General features: G+C 38.8%; 1 protein-coding gene across 15 annotated transcripts in view; it reads right to left on the bottom strand.

Moving 5' to 3' along the window:
* Window positions 1-14,448, bottom strand: part of NCOR1 (nuclear receptor corepressor 1) — a 203,810-nt gene that overhangs the window by 37,485 nt on the left and 151,877 nt on the right. For all 15 annotated transcript variants that reach the window (XM_053568551.1, XM_053568563.1, XM_053568559.1 and 12 more), the window contains 7 exons: window positions 12,250-12,410; window positions 7,920-8,040; window positions 7,724-7,825; window positions 7,277-7,377; window positions 5,381-5,549; window positions 2,857-2,997; window positions 868-951 (listed from right to left, as the gene is read on the bottom strand). In XM_053568551.1, coding sequence (XP_053424526.1) covers window positions 868-951; window positions 2,857-2,997; window positions 5,381-5,549; window positions 7,277-7,377; window positions 7,724-7,825; window positions 7,920-8,040; window positions 12,250-12,410 — 879 coding nt within the window. The remainder of the gene's footprint in view (window positions 1-867; window positions 952-2,856; window positions 2,998-5,380; window positions 5,550-7,276; window positions 7,378-7,723; window positions 7,826-7,919; window positions 8,041-12,249; window positions 12,411-14,448) is intronic.

Here is a 14,448-nt window from a genome sequence, read left to right as displayed (position 1 = left end):
CTCAGTGAGTAGGCCACCGGCCCCATATACTGAGGGTGGCGGGTTCAAAACCAGCCCTGGCCAAACTGCAACAAAAAATAGCCAGGCGGTGTGGTGGGCACCTGTAGTCCCAGCTACTTGGGAGGCTGAGGCAAGAGAATCACCTAAGCCCAAGAGCTGGAGGTTGCTGTGAGCTGTGACACCACGGCATTCCACTCAGGGTGACAGCTTGAGACTGTCTCAAAAAAAAAAAAAATAAAAATCAATGAATCCCCAACAATAAAAAAAAAAAAAGTCAAAAAAGTAAAATAATTAATGCATTGCCATCTTGCAGTTTCTAATCAATTTTGTTTATAATAGATCCTCAAGTACTAATCAATTTTTTTATGGTTGTCCAAGACAGACCTTATTCATCACAGTCACAGAATGGTTTTACATAATAAAGACGTCTCTCATGATTGGGCAACCGTCATCTTCCAATAAACTGTGTAGCTCAGACGCAGAAGAGTAATAATATATTTCTTTTTTTTTTTGAAACAGGAGTCTCACTATGTTGCTCTCCATAGAGTGCCATGATGTCACAGCTCACAGCAACCTCAAACTCTTGTGCTTAAGCGATTCTCTTGCCTCAGCCTCCCAAGTAGCTGGGACTACAGGTGCCTGACACAACGCCCAGCTATTTTTTGTGTTGGAGTTGTCATTGTTTAGCTGGCCTGGGCCGGGTTTAAACCCACCTGCTTTGGTGTATGTGACTGGCGCCCTCACCACTGAGATATGGGCGGGGAGCCAATATTTAATATTTCAAACGAGAAAGTATCTTATTATGTCAAACTTTTTTTTTCAGTGAGGAGTTAATAAAGAAAAAGGAAAAATAAGCAGAAAATTTACCCTGCATTATGGAGCCAGACAGCACAGTCCTTTCTTTGAGGTCAGAATGAGGGCTCCCCCTAGGTAATGCTCGGCATATCAGTCCTTTCAAAACAAGAAAGCAATTAAATTATTAAATATAATGTATACATCAATTCACACACACTTAATATTGCCCTTTGTGTACATATTTTTGATAAAAGCTCTATAGAAGAAGGAAGGCCAATTTAAATTTGTGAACTATCCAAAGAATATAATGGGAAAAACAAAAGTTGAAAGCATCCAATATGTGTTTTATCAAAGAGAGAAGATAATGGGATTCGAAATCATTGCTTAGCTCTGAAACAAACCTGTGAAAAAAGGAAAAGATGAAATACAGATATCACAAAGAAAGGGAAAACACATTAAACGAAATTTGCAAATTAAAACAAGAGTTGTAAATAACCTCTTGAGAAGTTTTAAATTATAGTGCCAATAAATATAAAGGGTTAGAAATATCCACATACATTTACCCTAAAGGTGAGTTTTTTTTTTTTTTTGATTTTTGGCCGGGGCTGGGTTTGAACCCGCCACCTCCGGCATATGGGACTGGCGCCCTACTCCTTGAGCCACAGGCGCCACCCCTAAAGGTGAGTTTTTTAATATAAAGAAAATTTAGCTCTAAGAAAATTAGATAGGACTTATGCTGCTTTTAGTATTTCAAATAAATTAAAATTAGTTAAGGCAGGTTAAGATTTAAAGAAAATAAGTCATTAACAAAACAAAACCATAGGCTCATCTCCTGTAGCTCAAGCGGCTAAGGCGCCAGCCACATACACCAGAGCTGGTGGGTTCGAATCCAGCCTGGGTCTGCCAAACAACAATGACAACTACAACCAATGGCCGGACGTTATGGCGAGCACCTGTAGTGCCAGCTAGTTGGGAGGCTGAGGCAAGAGAATCACTTAAGCCTAGGATTTTGAGGTTGCTGTGAGCTGTGACGCCATGGAACTCTACTCAGGGTGACAGCTTGAGGCTCTGTCTCAACAACAACAACAAAAAAAACAGTGATCATTTACTGAAGGCAGATCACAAGATTAGTTAGCACCAGGGGACACCTGCTCTAATCCTTACACAAGGTTAAGTACAATGCCTTAATTTACAGAGGAAGAAAAAGGCACATAGAAATTCACCCAAGGATGAAGCTAGGATTCAAATTCATGTATTTGCAATATATCTATTATGCCACTCTATCTGCTTCACAATTTTAAAAAAGGTTTTCATAATGAATTTGACATTTCTCACTTAACTCAAACAGGAATAATCTACAAATTGTATTAGCAATTCAAATACAGGTGGTCCCTGAGTTACAAAAATCCAACTGATGAACAACTTGCACTTACTAACAGAGGCTATCATAGGTAATAGTAAATGTATCTGTTCTAACTTATGTACAAATTAAACTTAAGAAGAAACCTGCAGAACCAATATTATTTGTAATCTGGGGACTGCCTGTATGAGCATTCTTTTTTTTTGGTAGAGACAGAGTCTCACTGTACCGCCCTCAGGTAGAGTGCCATGACGTCACACGGCTCACAGCAACCTCTAACTCTTGGGCTTACGCGATTCTCTTGCCTCAGCCTCCCAAGCAGCTGGGTCTACAGGCGCCCGCCACAATGCCAGGCTATTTTTTTGTTGCAGTTTGGCTGGGGCTGGGTTTGAACCCACCACCCTCGGCATATGGGGCCAGTGCTGTACTCACTGAGCCACAGGCGCTGCCCCTGTATGAGCATTCTAATAGTTACCTATGCTATGACCAATTATGCTTAATTTTTACTTCCCTGTTATGTGCTGCTTGATTTATATACAAATATGAAGGTAAGTTTATAACATAAATACAAATTCCTGGAAGAAATGACAGAGACTGAACACAACTTAATTCAACCATATAAACTTATGATACAGGATTACATGTGTCAAAATAATGTTCTGAAAAGAATACCCTCTAATGAAAAAAAAAAAAAAGAATACCCTCTAATGGTGCTGATACAGAAGATTCCCTCATTGATATTCCTTGCTTTATATTTCCTTCCACTGATTCATAGCTTCTTTTTAAACTGATTTCATGAGCTGTTCTCGGACTTCTAGTCCCTTCTCGGGCATTCTTAATATCTGCAGAATATAGAAACAGGAACCACTCAGAAAGAACACAAGGCCTACAATGTATAGTAGGTGGGTTGTCTTAATTTCACAGTCTATAATATTAATAATATAAAAACTTGTTTTAACCTACCATAATCTATGTAAATGACATTCATGAAAAGGTTTTTATACATTCAAATATATTTACTGAATACCTTGTGCCAGGCATAAGTTAGGCTTGCAGATAAGGTTAACAAATGAAGCCTCTTCCCTCATAAAACTTACCCAGTAGTGGTGGGTACATATACATTAATAGGTCCTTACTATCCAGTGTGGTAAGTACCACAAACAGAGAATTATAATGTGCTATGAAAATGCTGAGAGAAACATAAAACCTCCAGGTTCAGATCAGGTTGCTTAAAAGAAGTGATGTGTATATTAAGAATGAAAGATTAGTAACAGTTTCTTAAATCAAAGGTAAAGGGAGAAAAAAGTGGTACAGGCAGAGGAAACAGCCAGCACAAAGACCCCAATGCAAGACAAAGTACGGTACATTAAAAAGAACTAATGCTCAGTAAATGGCTAACGTGTACAGTGGAACTGGGAGGAACAGTGTTAAGGGAAGCAAACATAAGGAGGTAGGGGGAAAAGTGGGAGGAGAAAATTCTGAAGAGAGAAGCTGGACGCAGCTCATGAAAGGGTGATGAAGCCAAGGTAGGGGCATGTAGATATCTTAAAGGCAATGGAGAGAAACTGTGAGTGACATGGCATAAAGCTCTGAACATGGATAAGACTGAAGGTGGGAAGGTCAGTTAGGTAGCTGCTGGATTAGCCAAATGAAAGGATGGTGGAAGCATGGAGAAGAGAGTGACGGGTGAATTCTTTGAGAAGAATGAATAGAATGAATAGAAATAATGCCATGATTTTGTGGAAGTGGAAAGAAATAGAGGAGTCAAAGATGACATCCATATTTCTGGCTTAGGCAATGTATGTTAATTTCTTACTCACAGAAGCCGAGTGTTAATCAAAATATGCTAGATATGTTAAAATAAGAAAGAAGAAAACAAATAAGAAAGCTGTCACATATTCTGCAGCACAGGGCACTATATACATGCATATTTTTTCCTTTGTATCTGAAGAGAAAGATGGCATAGGTGATGACTACTCCACGGTCACAAGGTAGTTGACTGCAAATGCAGAGGCAGGCATGATGGCTCACACCTGAAATCACAGCACTCTGGGAGGCTGAGGTAGGTAGACTGCTTGAGCTCAGGAGTTCAAGATAAGCCTGAGCAAGAGTAAGATCCAATCTCTACTAAAAAGAGAAAGGAAAAAAAAACACCTAGCTGGGTGTTGTGACAGGCTCCTGTACTCCTAGCCACTTGGGAAGCCGAGGCAATGAATATTGCTCAAGCCCAAGAGTTTGAGGTTGCTGTGAGCTATGATGCCATAGCACTCTATTCACTCCATCAGTCAGTGAAAAGTGATTAACAGTGCAAAGTTGACTGCAACTCTGACTCTACTCAGAGTGAGATACTTGTTTCCAAAAACAAAACAAAACAAAACAAAACAAAACAAAAAGAGAGAGAGAGAATTCAAACTTAGTCAATCCCTTGGCTAACATTTATATCATGCATGAGTTATTTTTATAAAATAGTACTACTACCGGGAAAATACACCTTAAGAATACATCTAAAGAAAATGCTCACATACACAGATATAGGCATGAAAATAAATTTTTTTTCTTTTGGAGACAGTCTCACTATGTCGCCCTCAGTAGAGTACTGTGACATCACAGCTCACAGCAACCTCAAACTCTTGGGCGTAAGCAATTCTCTTGCCTCAGCCTCCCAAGTAGCTGGGACTACAGGCGTCTGCCACAACACCCGGCTATTTTTTGGTTGCAGTTGTCATTGTTTAGCAGACCTGAGCCGGGTTCGAACCCGCCAGCCTGGGTGTACGTGGCTGGCACCATAACCACTGGGCTATAGGCACCGAGCCTAAAATAATTTTATTAAGAAAAACTTAAATTCAATATTCTTATCAGAATATTATTTACTCTCTAATTCTCAAGTTATCAAATATAAATCTCTTTAAGAACAGAAATGATTCATTATGAAGATTCTTTACCTAGGCTAAACTGACTGACCACAGTCAGTGATGATCTTAACTACCACCTCTGGACACTTATTATGGGCTTTGCACTGTTAATCACTTTTCACTGACTGACTGAGTTGATTTTCCACAAAATCTTCACGAGGAATGTGTTATTATTAATCCCTTTTATTGAAAGGAAACATGGGCTCAGCAAAGGTAAACTGATTTCCCCACAGCAAAAATATAGGAAAACCAAAGCCCATGTTTTCAGTCACATATTTCAATATAAGCTTCAGTGTATACACACAATACTTACTATCATATGATAAGATATGTCCACTTTTGCCTTCATAGATAACATGGCCTTTGGATGTAGCTTCGTCTCTGCCCTTCTCTGGACTGCTCTCTTCAATGGGCATTCTAGAAATGGACCCCTTCACCAAAGCCTCAGTGGGAATTCCAGCCTGGGACAAGGCCGGAGTACCCTGACATCAAATCAAACACAAATACCAGAAAAGTCAATCAAGTTTAGAGGAAACCCAAATGCTCAGAGAATTTAACCTATCACACTTAAGTCAGTCAGCTTAATCCGTATCTCCAAAGAAGAAAGCACAAGCACATAAGAGGAAATCAGACATCAAATTTTTACAAACATAAAGAAATCCTGCACCTTCATCTTTTAACTCTGCCCAACAAAACTTCTTAAAATGATAAGGGATATAGAAGCAGGTGAATCAGCTTTGTTCTTCACATTGAATTCAATTCTCCATTAAGGGACTTAACTCTTAACAAAACAAGTTTGTCTTTGTGCCTAAAATCATACAAATGTGATATAGGTTTTACAAAATTTCTAACAAAAATAAGACAGTAGGGTGGCGCCTGTGGCTCAAAGGAGTAGGGCGCAGGCCCCATATGCCAGAGGTGGTGGGTTCAAACCCAGCCCCGGCCAAAAACTGCAAAAAAAAAAAAAAAAGAGACAGTAAATTCAATCTTTATTTTTTCCAAATAAGAGTATGTCTATTGGGGTGGTGGCTATGGCTCAAGGAGTAGAGCGCCGGTCCCATATGCCGGAGGTAGCGGGTTCAAACCCAGCCCCGGCCAAAAAAAAAAAAAAAAAGAGTATGTCTATTATAGACTGCTTTGACTCTGAGGTTCAGTATGGAGTCATCAATTAACTTCTTATTTTTTTCCCAAAGTATCGAAGAATAGACACCTAATATTTATAAATCAAAATAAAAGATAGACAAAAGAAAAAGAAGAAATACTTCAAAACCATTCTATTTAATCTGGATACACCTCATATTAAAATCAGAAAAAATATACTATTAAAAAGGGGAAATTACAAACATAATTCACTCATAAATGAGGGTGCAGTATCCTGTATCCTAAACAACACATTAACAAGCTGAAGAAAAAATTAATGTTAAAGTAATGGACTTTAGTCAAAATCGAATCCAATTTATGTGAGAATTAGTCACTATTTTCTTTCGTCTTCTTCCTTTTTTTTTTCCTCTTCCTTACCCTCGCCCCTCTTTTCTTTAGCCTGAAAGTGGAAAAAGATATTTGACTTTTGGTGCTTTTGTCAATCCCATCCACATTTTTTACTTTAGCATTAGATTCTAAGGCAAAAGATATATCACATTATGATTACACACTGTGATTATAGACCTGCCTCTTCACAAGCGGCAAGAGTAAGCAAAATTTGTAATGATGTTTTCTCCAATTTCTATTTAAGCTAAACACATGGCAAAAACTTTGCCAGGAAGACAGTGAGAACTTATTAATGTTCTCACTTCCTTAACACTTAAACAATTAAAGTAACATTAATTGGCATGTTTCTTCTGCCAATTTGCAGAAAAGTGACCTTTCAAATGAACCACAGTATAGATAATATAACTTATAGTCCAAAAGGTCACATTAATGTCTTTCTGCAGGTAGTTTATAGATCTGGGACTTTTCATCACTGAGACCTAGTCTAACACAGAAAAATAAACAACCACAAAACTGTATTGCTCTAATAGCCAAAGACCTTTAGACTTTTTTTTTTTTGTTTGTTTGCAGTTTTTGGCCAGGGCTGGGTTTGAACCCGCCACCTTCGGCATATGGGACCGGTGCCTACCCCTTTGAGCCACAGGTGCCGCCCAAGATCTTTAGACTTTACTTGTAGTTTTTTCTTGGCTTACTCAGCACACTAGAGATGGGCATAACAAACCTGAGTGATAGAGCCCCGTAGGGATGGGATGCTCTCCACTGAGATCTTGCTGGTTGGGGTTCCCCGAGTTATACTTCCTTCTTGGATGGCTCCTGGGGTACCTGAATAAAAACAAAATTACTAGCAAATTTAAACCCCCACCCCTGGCCCAGAAAACAAAATAAACTAGCCCCTACTTGGGAGAGAAGGAAAAAGAGAATGAAAAAGCAGCACAAAAAAGAACAGCTTTTGTTTTATTGAAACATACTTCTAACATATTGAAATTATTAAAAAGGACTGCTGAAATATGGATCTTTAAAGATTTTGAAAAATTTTTACATGTAAAAGAAATTTAGATTTGGAATTTAAAGGCTAAAATTAAAAACTCATCATTAAAATATATATGAGTTACTTTAGGAAATTTACTGGGAATAAAGTTTAATATTTTTGCCAAACAGTGTATTTTACCTCTGACCACACCTTCATGTTGGGCTCTGACCAATAAACCCTCTGGTTGAGAGTTCTGGCTTCGTGGAGAAAATTCTTCCTGCTTGATGTATGGCAACGTAGCTGTGGACAAAAGCCAGAGAAATACAAAACAATCAAGTACTAAATTACTGGTTGTACCAACGCAGATGCATTCTCACTGTATGAACTGACTGACCTGATTTGGCAGACTCCTGCTGCCGTGGCAGTCCAAGAGAGATAGACCCAACTGAGGGCTTAGCTGTTTCTTGAGTGTACGAAGCCTGATTATGAGAAGTCAAATAAGTGCCAGGTGTTCCCTAAAAAATAATTTTAGAAGACTAAACATTGTTTTCTCACAACGTCAATCATAAAGTCAATGTTCTCTTTTCTGTTTATACTCATTTATACTCCTGCCACCCATTATTAAGTACAGTATGTGTAGCCAGTCATGGTGGCTCGCATGTGTAATCCTAGCACTTTGGGAGGCTGAGGTGGCAGGATCATTTGAGGCCAAGAGTTTGGGACCAGCCCGGGAAACAGTGAGATCCCCCAAACCCCACCTCAATTCTACAAAAAAATAAAAAATTTGCTGAGTGTGATGGTATACTCTTATAGGTATTTGGAGCATTTAAGCCTAGGAATTAGAGATTGCAGCAAGCTATGATGACACCACAGCACTCCAGCCTGTGCAACCGAGCTAGACCCTATCTCAAAAAAAAAAAAAAAGAGAGAGAGAGAAAGAGAGAAAATAGTATTTATAAAGGGGGAAAATCTTTAGGATAGATTACTAAAATTAAAAAAAAATATTAGCTGGACATCATGGCTCATGCCTATGTCCCAGCTATTTGGGAGATTGAGCTTGGGAGGACTGCGTAAAACCACGAGTCTGAGGCTACAGTGAGTTATGATCATGCTATCACACTGCAGCCTGGGCAACAGAGTTCCTATCTCTAAAAGAATTTGGAATAAAACATTTTTAAAAATTCAAAAGAAGGCTTGATGCCTGTATCACAATGGTTATGGCGCCAGCCACATACACTGAGGCTGGTGGGTTCGAACCTGGCACAGGCCTGCTAAAACAACAATGACAACTGCAATAAAAAAATAGCCAGGCGTTATGGCGGATGCCTATAGTCCCAGCTACTTGGGAGGCTAAGGCAAGAGAATAGCTTAAGCCCAAGAGTTGAAAGGTTGCTATGACCTGTGACGCCATGGCACTCTACCAAAGGCAACATAGTGAGATTCTTTGTCTCAAGAAAAAATAATAATAATAAAAAATTCAAAAGGAGTAGGATGTCTTCTGAAATTATCACAAATTACATATAGACAATATTTATACTAATGATTACATAAAGCACTTGAACAGTATATTCAATATATAAGCTACTACTATTAATAACATTCATTCTTCTTAAAAATGCTATGGAGGAAAAAATAATTAAATAAAAATGCTATGGAGGCTCAGCATCCATAGTTCAGTGGGTAGGGTGCCAGCCACATACACCAAGGCTGGTAAGTTCAGGCCCAGCTCTGGCCTGCTAAATAGCAATGACAACTGCAACAAAAAATAGCCAAGGTTGTGGTGGGCACCTGTTGTCTCAGCTACTTTGGGAGGCTGAGGCAAGAGAATCACTGAAGCCCAAGAGTTTGAGATTGCTGTGAGCTGTGACGCCATGGCACTCTACCGAGGGTGACATAATAAGATTCTGTCTCAAAAAAAGAAAAAATGCTATGGAGAGTGATACCAGTGAATATAGCAGAGTAATAAGACTTCTGAAAACTCTACTCCGTAAAAGCACATAAAACCAACGGAAATGTTAAGAATCAACCTTTAAAGAACTCTGGAAATTAACCAAAGGCTCAAAGAACTCTGGGAGCATTTATTCGAGGAAAAAAAATAGCTAAATCTAGGTAACAACAATGAGTTCTGTGGCATTTTAATTGGTCTATTCCCATATTTCCTCCTCAAGCTCTGTGGCAGTCTTGAAAATCAACAGCCTGTAATCCTGGTGCAAACCAGCAGCTTGGCAGGCACCAAAAATGGAACAGCAAGCTTAGAGCTCCTTAAAAGCCATATTCTGAGATAAATATCATCGTTTGACCTGTCTGGTGGCTTTCCTGGGGACTCCATTTATCTTTAAATGACCTGATTTGGGTGCAGAGGGGAGGTGCAGTTTGTCAGAAACAATCAGAGGCAACTCCACTTTCTCAGTACAAAATAGCTGGAGCAAAAAGTAGGCTAACGAAACACTTAATAGGAAAAGCTAGGGAATGAGATGTTCATGGGTGTTTGCAAAGCTCCAACATACTCCTGGGAGCCTAGAAGGCCACATTCATGTGCATGGCTGTGAATATGTCTAGGAAGGATACGAAAAACCTTAAGGTCTCATCTCTGGCTGACCTTAAGGCTCTGTAAAATAGGAAATGCAGACAGGCAGAACTGTCAACTGCCCGAGTAAAGCACAGAGGGCCCCTCAGCTAAGACTGAGAAGGTTACTAGTTTTAGACACTTAAGGAAATCTTCCTCTAATCATTAGTTGACCATTAGGCTAACCATGCAGGAACTCTTGGGGCCACACATTACAAATACAGACTTTACACAATGAGTTTCAAAAAGTCACTGAGCAAGTAAATAACAAATAACAACAAAAAGAAACAGAAACAACAAGCTAAGTTGTGTGTGTGTGTAGGGGGGCTGATTTCCAGAGGTGCCACATTATGTTAAATGTGACTTTCGACCAAAAATTGTAAGATATGCTAAGAAACAAAAAATATGAATCATACACATAAAATAAAGCAGCATACAGAAACTGTACCTGAAGTCTTACTAAAGACTTTTAATCAGCTATTAATAAATATATTTGAAGAACTAAAAGGAATTATGTCTAAAGGATTAAAGGAAAATATGAAAATAATGTCTTACTACATACAGAATTTCAACAGAGATAAAGAAATCATTTAAAAAGAATAAAATAGAACTCTGGAGCTAAAAAATATTAAGAACAGGGAGGAGTAAAAGGGACCATTCTCAGCAAGCTAAGAATGGAAAGAAACATCATCAATCTAATGAAAGGCATGCATGAAAAACCTACAGTTAACATTATATTTAAAAGTGAAATACTAAATTCCTTCTTCTAAGATCAGCAAGAAGAAATACACATCCAAGTTCACCACTTCTACTCAATACTGTGCTAAAAGTCCTCTCCCACTCAGTGCAATGAAACAAGAAATAAGAGGAAGAAATAAAACCATGTTTATTTGCAGATGACATGCATACAGAAAATCCTAAAAAATACACCAAAACAAAATCAAAAACCTTACTAGAAGCACTAAGCAAATGTTACAGGAACAAAGTTATAAAATTAAAAAATGTATTTCTATATACTAGCAAGAACTAGGAAATTATTTTTTAAAAATATGATTTATAAAAATAAAAAATACTGGGGCAACGCCTGTGGCTCAGTGAGTAGGGCACCGGCCCCATATGCCGAGGGTGGCAGGTTCAAACCCAGCCCTGGCCAAACTGCAACAAAAAAATAGCCGGGCGTTGTGGCGGGCGCCTGTAGTCCCAGCTGCTCGGGAGGCTGAGGCGTAAGCCCTAGAGTTGGAGGTTGCTGTGAGCCGTGTGACGCCACAGCACTCTACCCGAGGGCGGTACAGTGAGACTCTGTCTCTACAAAAAAAAAAAAATAAATAAAAAATACCTTAAAAATAATGAAATAACCAAACATGAAACAAATATGTACAAAATCTCTGAAGAGAAAACACCAAAGCACTGTGGAGAAAAATCAAAAGATCTACATAAATGGAAAGAAAGATACAGATGTTCATGGATAAAAGATATGACATTGCTAAACGTCCACTTCTACCACAAACTGATCTGTAGATTTTGTGTAATCCCAACCAAAATTCCACCAGGTTTTTTTCCCTTTTTTCAATTGGTAATTTTTTGCCTCTGATGTTGCCGGAGTACCCATGAAAAAGCCATGTCTCAATTTTAAAAAAAAGTAATGAACCAGAAAAAAGAGATTAAGTGATCAAAGTCAGAATAAACTATAATACCAGACATCTAAAATTTAATATTTAAAGCCCTTACAATAGTCAGTGAATAATTATTCTACTATTTGAAAATATTACATTTTAATGTATACTACCCTAAACTTCCAAATAAGTGCCTTTGGTAATTTAAAGTAGGTGGCCCCTCAATCTGGGTACATAACACGTTCCAAGTTCCTGTGTGTGGCACAGGCATAGTGAGTGCTACATTTTCTGATCGCTGTCTCTGGAAGCTTTATAGCCAGACACATTATTATTTCTTAGTACTATGACAAATTAGTGTGAGAAGAAGGGAAATGGTTTAGCAAAGCAATATTCAATAAGAAATCTACCATAGTGTATCTTTTTTTTTTTTTTTTTTGGCTGGGGCTGGGTTTGAATCCACCACCCTTGGCATATGGGGCTGGCGCCCTACTCCTTGAGCCACAGGCGCCGCCCAAGAAATCTACTATAAAGAGAAGATATTTTACCTGTGAGATGGAGCCTCCCATTATAAAAGACGGTTTTTCTGAAGCCACTGTGGTTTTGGATGATGGGATGAGAGGAGGAGGTGGCCGAGTTGGTCGAGTTGTCGGAAGCCGAACCCCTTCAGGAAGGTTAGTTATCACTTGGTGTGGAGCAGGTTGGAGGACTTTAAAAAAAAAAAAAAAAAGAAAAAGATTTAAACGTAGTCAATTTCCTAGTTTGCAATGCTACCTATCTCAGTCATTCCTGAATTCATAAATCACAAATTTAAACGCAAGATGAAGCCAAGGATGAACATTTCTATTTTAAACCATTTACTTAAGCGTATACATATTCAAGTCAAAAATGGCATTTGTGGGGTCAACATATTCAACTTCTTTTCAAACCAAAGCTTTCAAGCTGATGCTCATCTCAAACTATTTCTGCTTGGCAAAGGCAAACATCAGTCTTCAATCATTTTTTATCTCTTGCCACTACTACTTTGAACCTCACAGGGAGGTGAGAAAAAAAGGGTGCTTCTTAGAAGAGCTGATATCCTAACTTCATAGAATATGTGGACATGACTGATGGCCAGTCTTTAAGAAATATTTATTGATTCTGGTTCTCATAGAACACTTGAATTTCTGGGGCTTGGTGGGGGGGGGGGGTTCAAGACTCTCACAAATTCAAGATTTTCACAAAATTCTTAAAAGCTAGTCAATGTCACAGTATAAATGTGTGAACACAAATCTCCCAGTGGCCCAGTGAACTCAACTGAATACAACTGATGATGGAATGCAGAGAAACAAGAAAGTCGTTTGGACAGAGCAAGGACATGTCCTGGGAGAGCAGTCCATTCATGAGGTAAACCACCCACGTGGAGCGTCTGTGGGAGGTGGCCAGCAGCCACGCACAAAGGAGTGATATTTACCTGGCGGGACACTATAGCGGGCTGCACTCCTAGCGGGCTGTGGAGCAACTTTACTGACTTCTCTTGGAGAAAGCCTACACGGTGAGGCTGACCTTGCTGCGGTACTGTGCATCTGTGCTTCCTGTTCTAGAGCACGTGTGACCTCAGCATAAGGCATATAGGCGACTGATTTTCCTATGAAAGTTAAAGTTATCAAAGTAAGGGAAGAACCCCAAATTAAAATAGTTAAGTGTGACAGGACCAAGCCCACACCATCCAGGGGCAGATCCATCCATATACTAATTTCAATGTCTAAAATTCCTGGGGGTAAAAATCCACCTCCAGAGAGGTTAAGAAATCCTATAAATCTTCTATGTATGCAACATCACTGTGACCTAATGAAATCCTCAGAAATTGAATTACAGTGTTTCTCTTTAAAAAATAAGGAACTTTTCTTTCCTCTTAAGAATAATCATTGTTTTCACACATGATAAAATTGTAATAGACAAACATCAGATTATCATGCAATTCTATGGATTCAAGTCTGGACCGAATTAGAGGTCAGCTCTCTGAGAATTTTGACTCTTATGATTAGCCAGTTGAACCTTACTATCACCACCTAATATTCAGAGAAATAAATTTAATGAAGGAATGGAAGAAGCCTTTCAAAAGATGTAGATCAAAAAATCCTGTATAAGCTTATAAAACTGTAAATATAACTGCAATAATACTAATAAAAATTACTTACCATGTAAGTTATCTCCACATAAAAAACTAAGAAAACTTTAAACTTTTAAAGGGCATGCTAGAAATGCAGTTATATTAAGATTTTAAAAATATATTTTTTTTTCCTTTATAAATAATTAAATTAACATACTGTAAATTTTGTTTTTTGGAGACAGAGTCTTATTGTGTCACCCTTGGTAGAATGCTGTGGCATCACAGATCACAGCAACCTCAAACTCTTGGGCTTAAGCCAGTGGTTCTCAACCTTACTAATGCCGTGAACGTTAAATACAGTCCAAAGGGGTTGTGACTCATAGGTTGAGAACCGCTGGTTAAGTGAGTCTCTGGCCTCAGCCTCCCAAGTGGCTGGGACTACAGGTGCCTGCCACAACGCCCGGCTATTTTCTTGTTGCCACTGTCATTGTTGTTTAGCTGGCCAGGCCAGGCTCAAACCCGCCATGTTCAGTGCATGTGGCTGGTGCCGTAACCACTATACTACAGGCACCGAGCCAATATACTGTAATTTTTGAAAACCAGAAAAGCACAAAGTAAAACTCATCTGTAACCCTAAGACTTGTAGCATTTTAAT

The sequence above is a fragment of the Nycticebus coucang genome, chromosome 18, assembly GCF_027406575.1.
Source record: "Nycticebus coucang isolate mNycCou1 chromosome 18, mNycCou1.pri, whole genome shotgun sequence".
Lineage (NCBI taxonomy): Eukaryota > Metazoa > Chordata > Mammalia > Primates > Lorisidae > Nycticebus > Nycticebus coucang.
The sequence above is the reverse complement of the archived record's forward strand: the minus strand, read 5'-3'. Positions and strand labels throughout refer to the sequence as shown.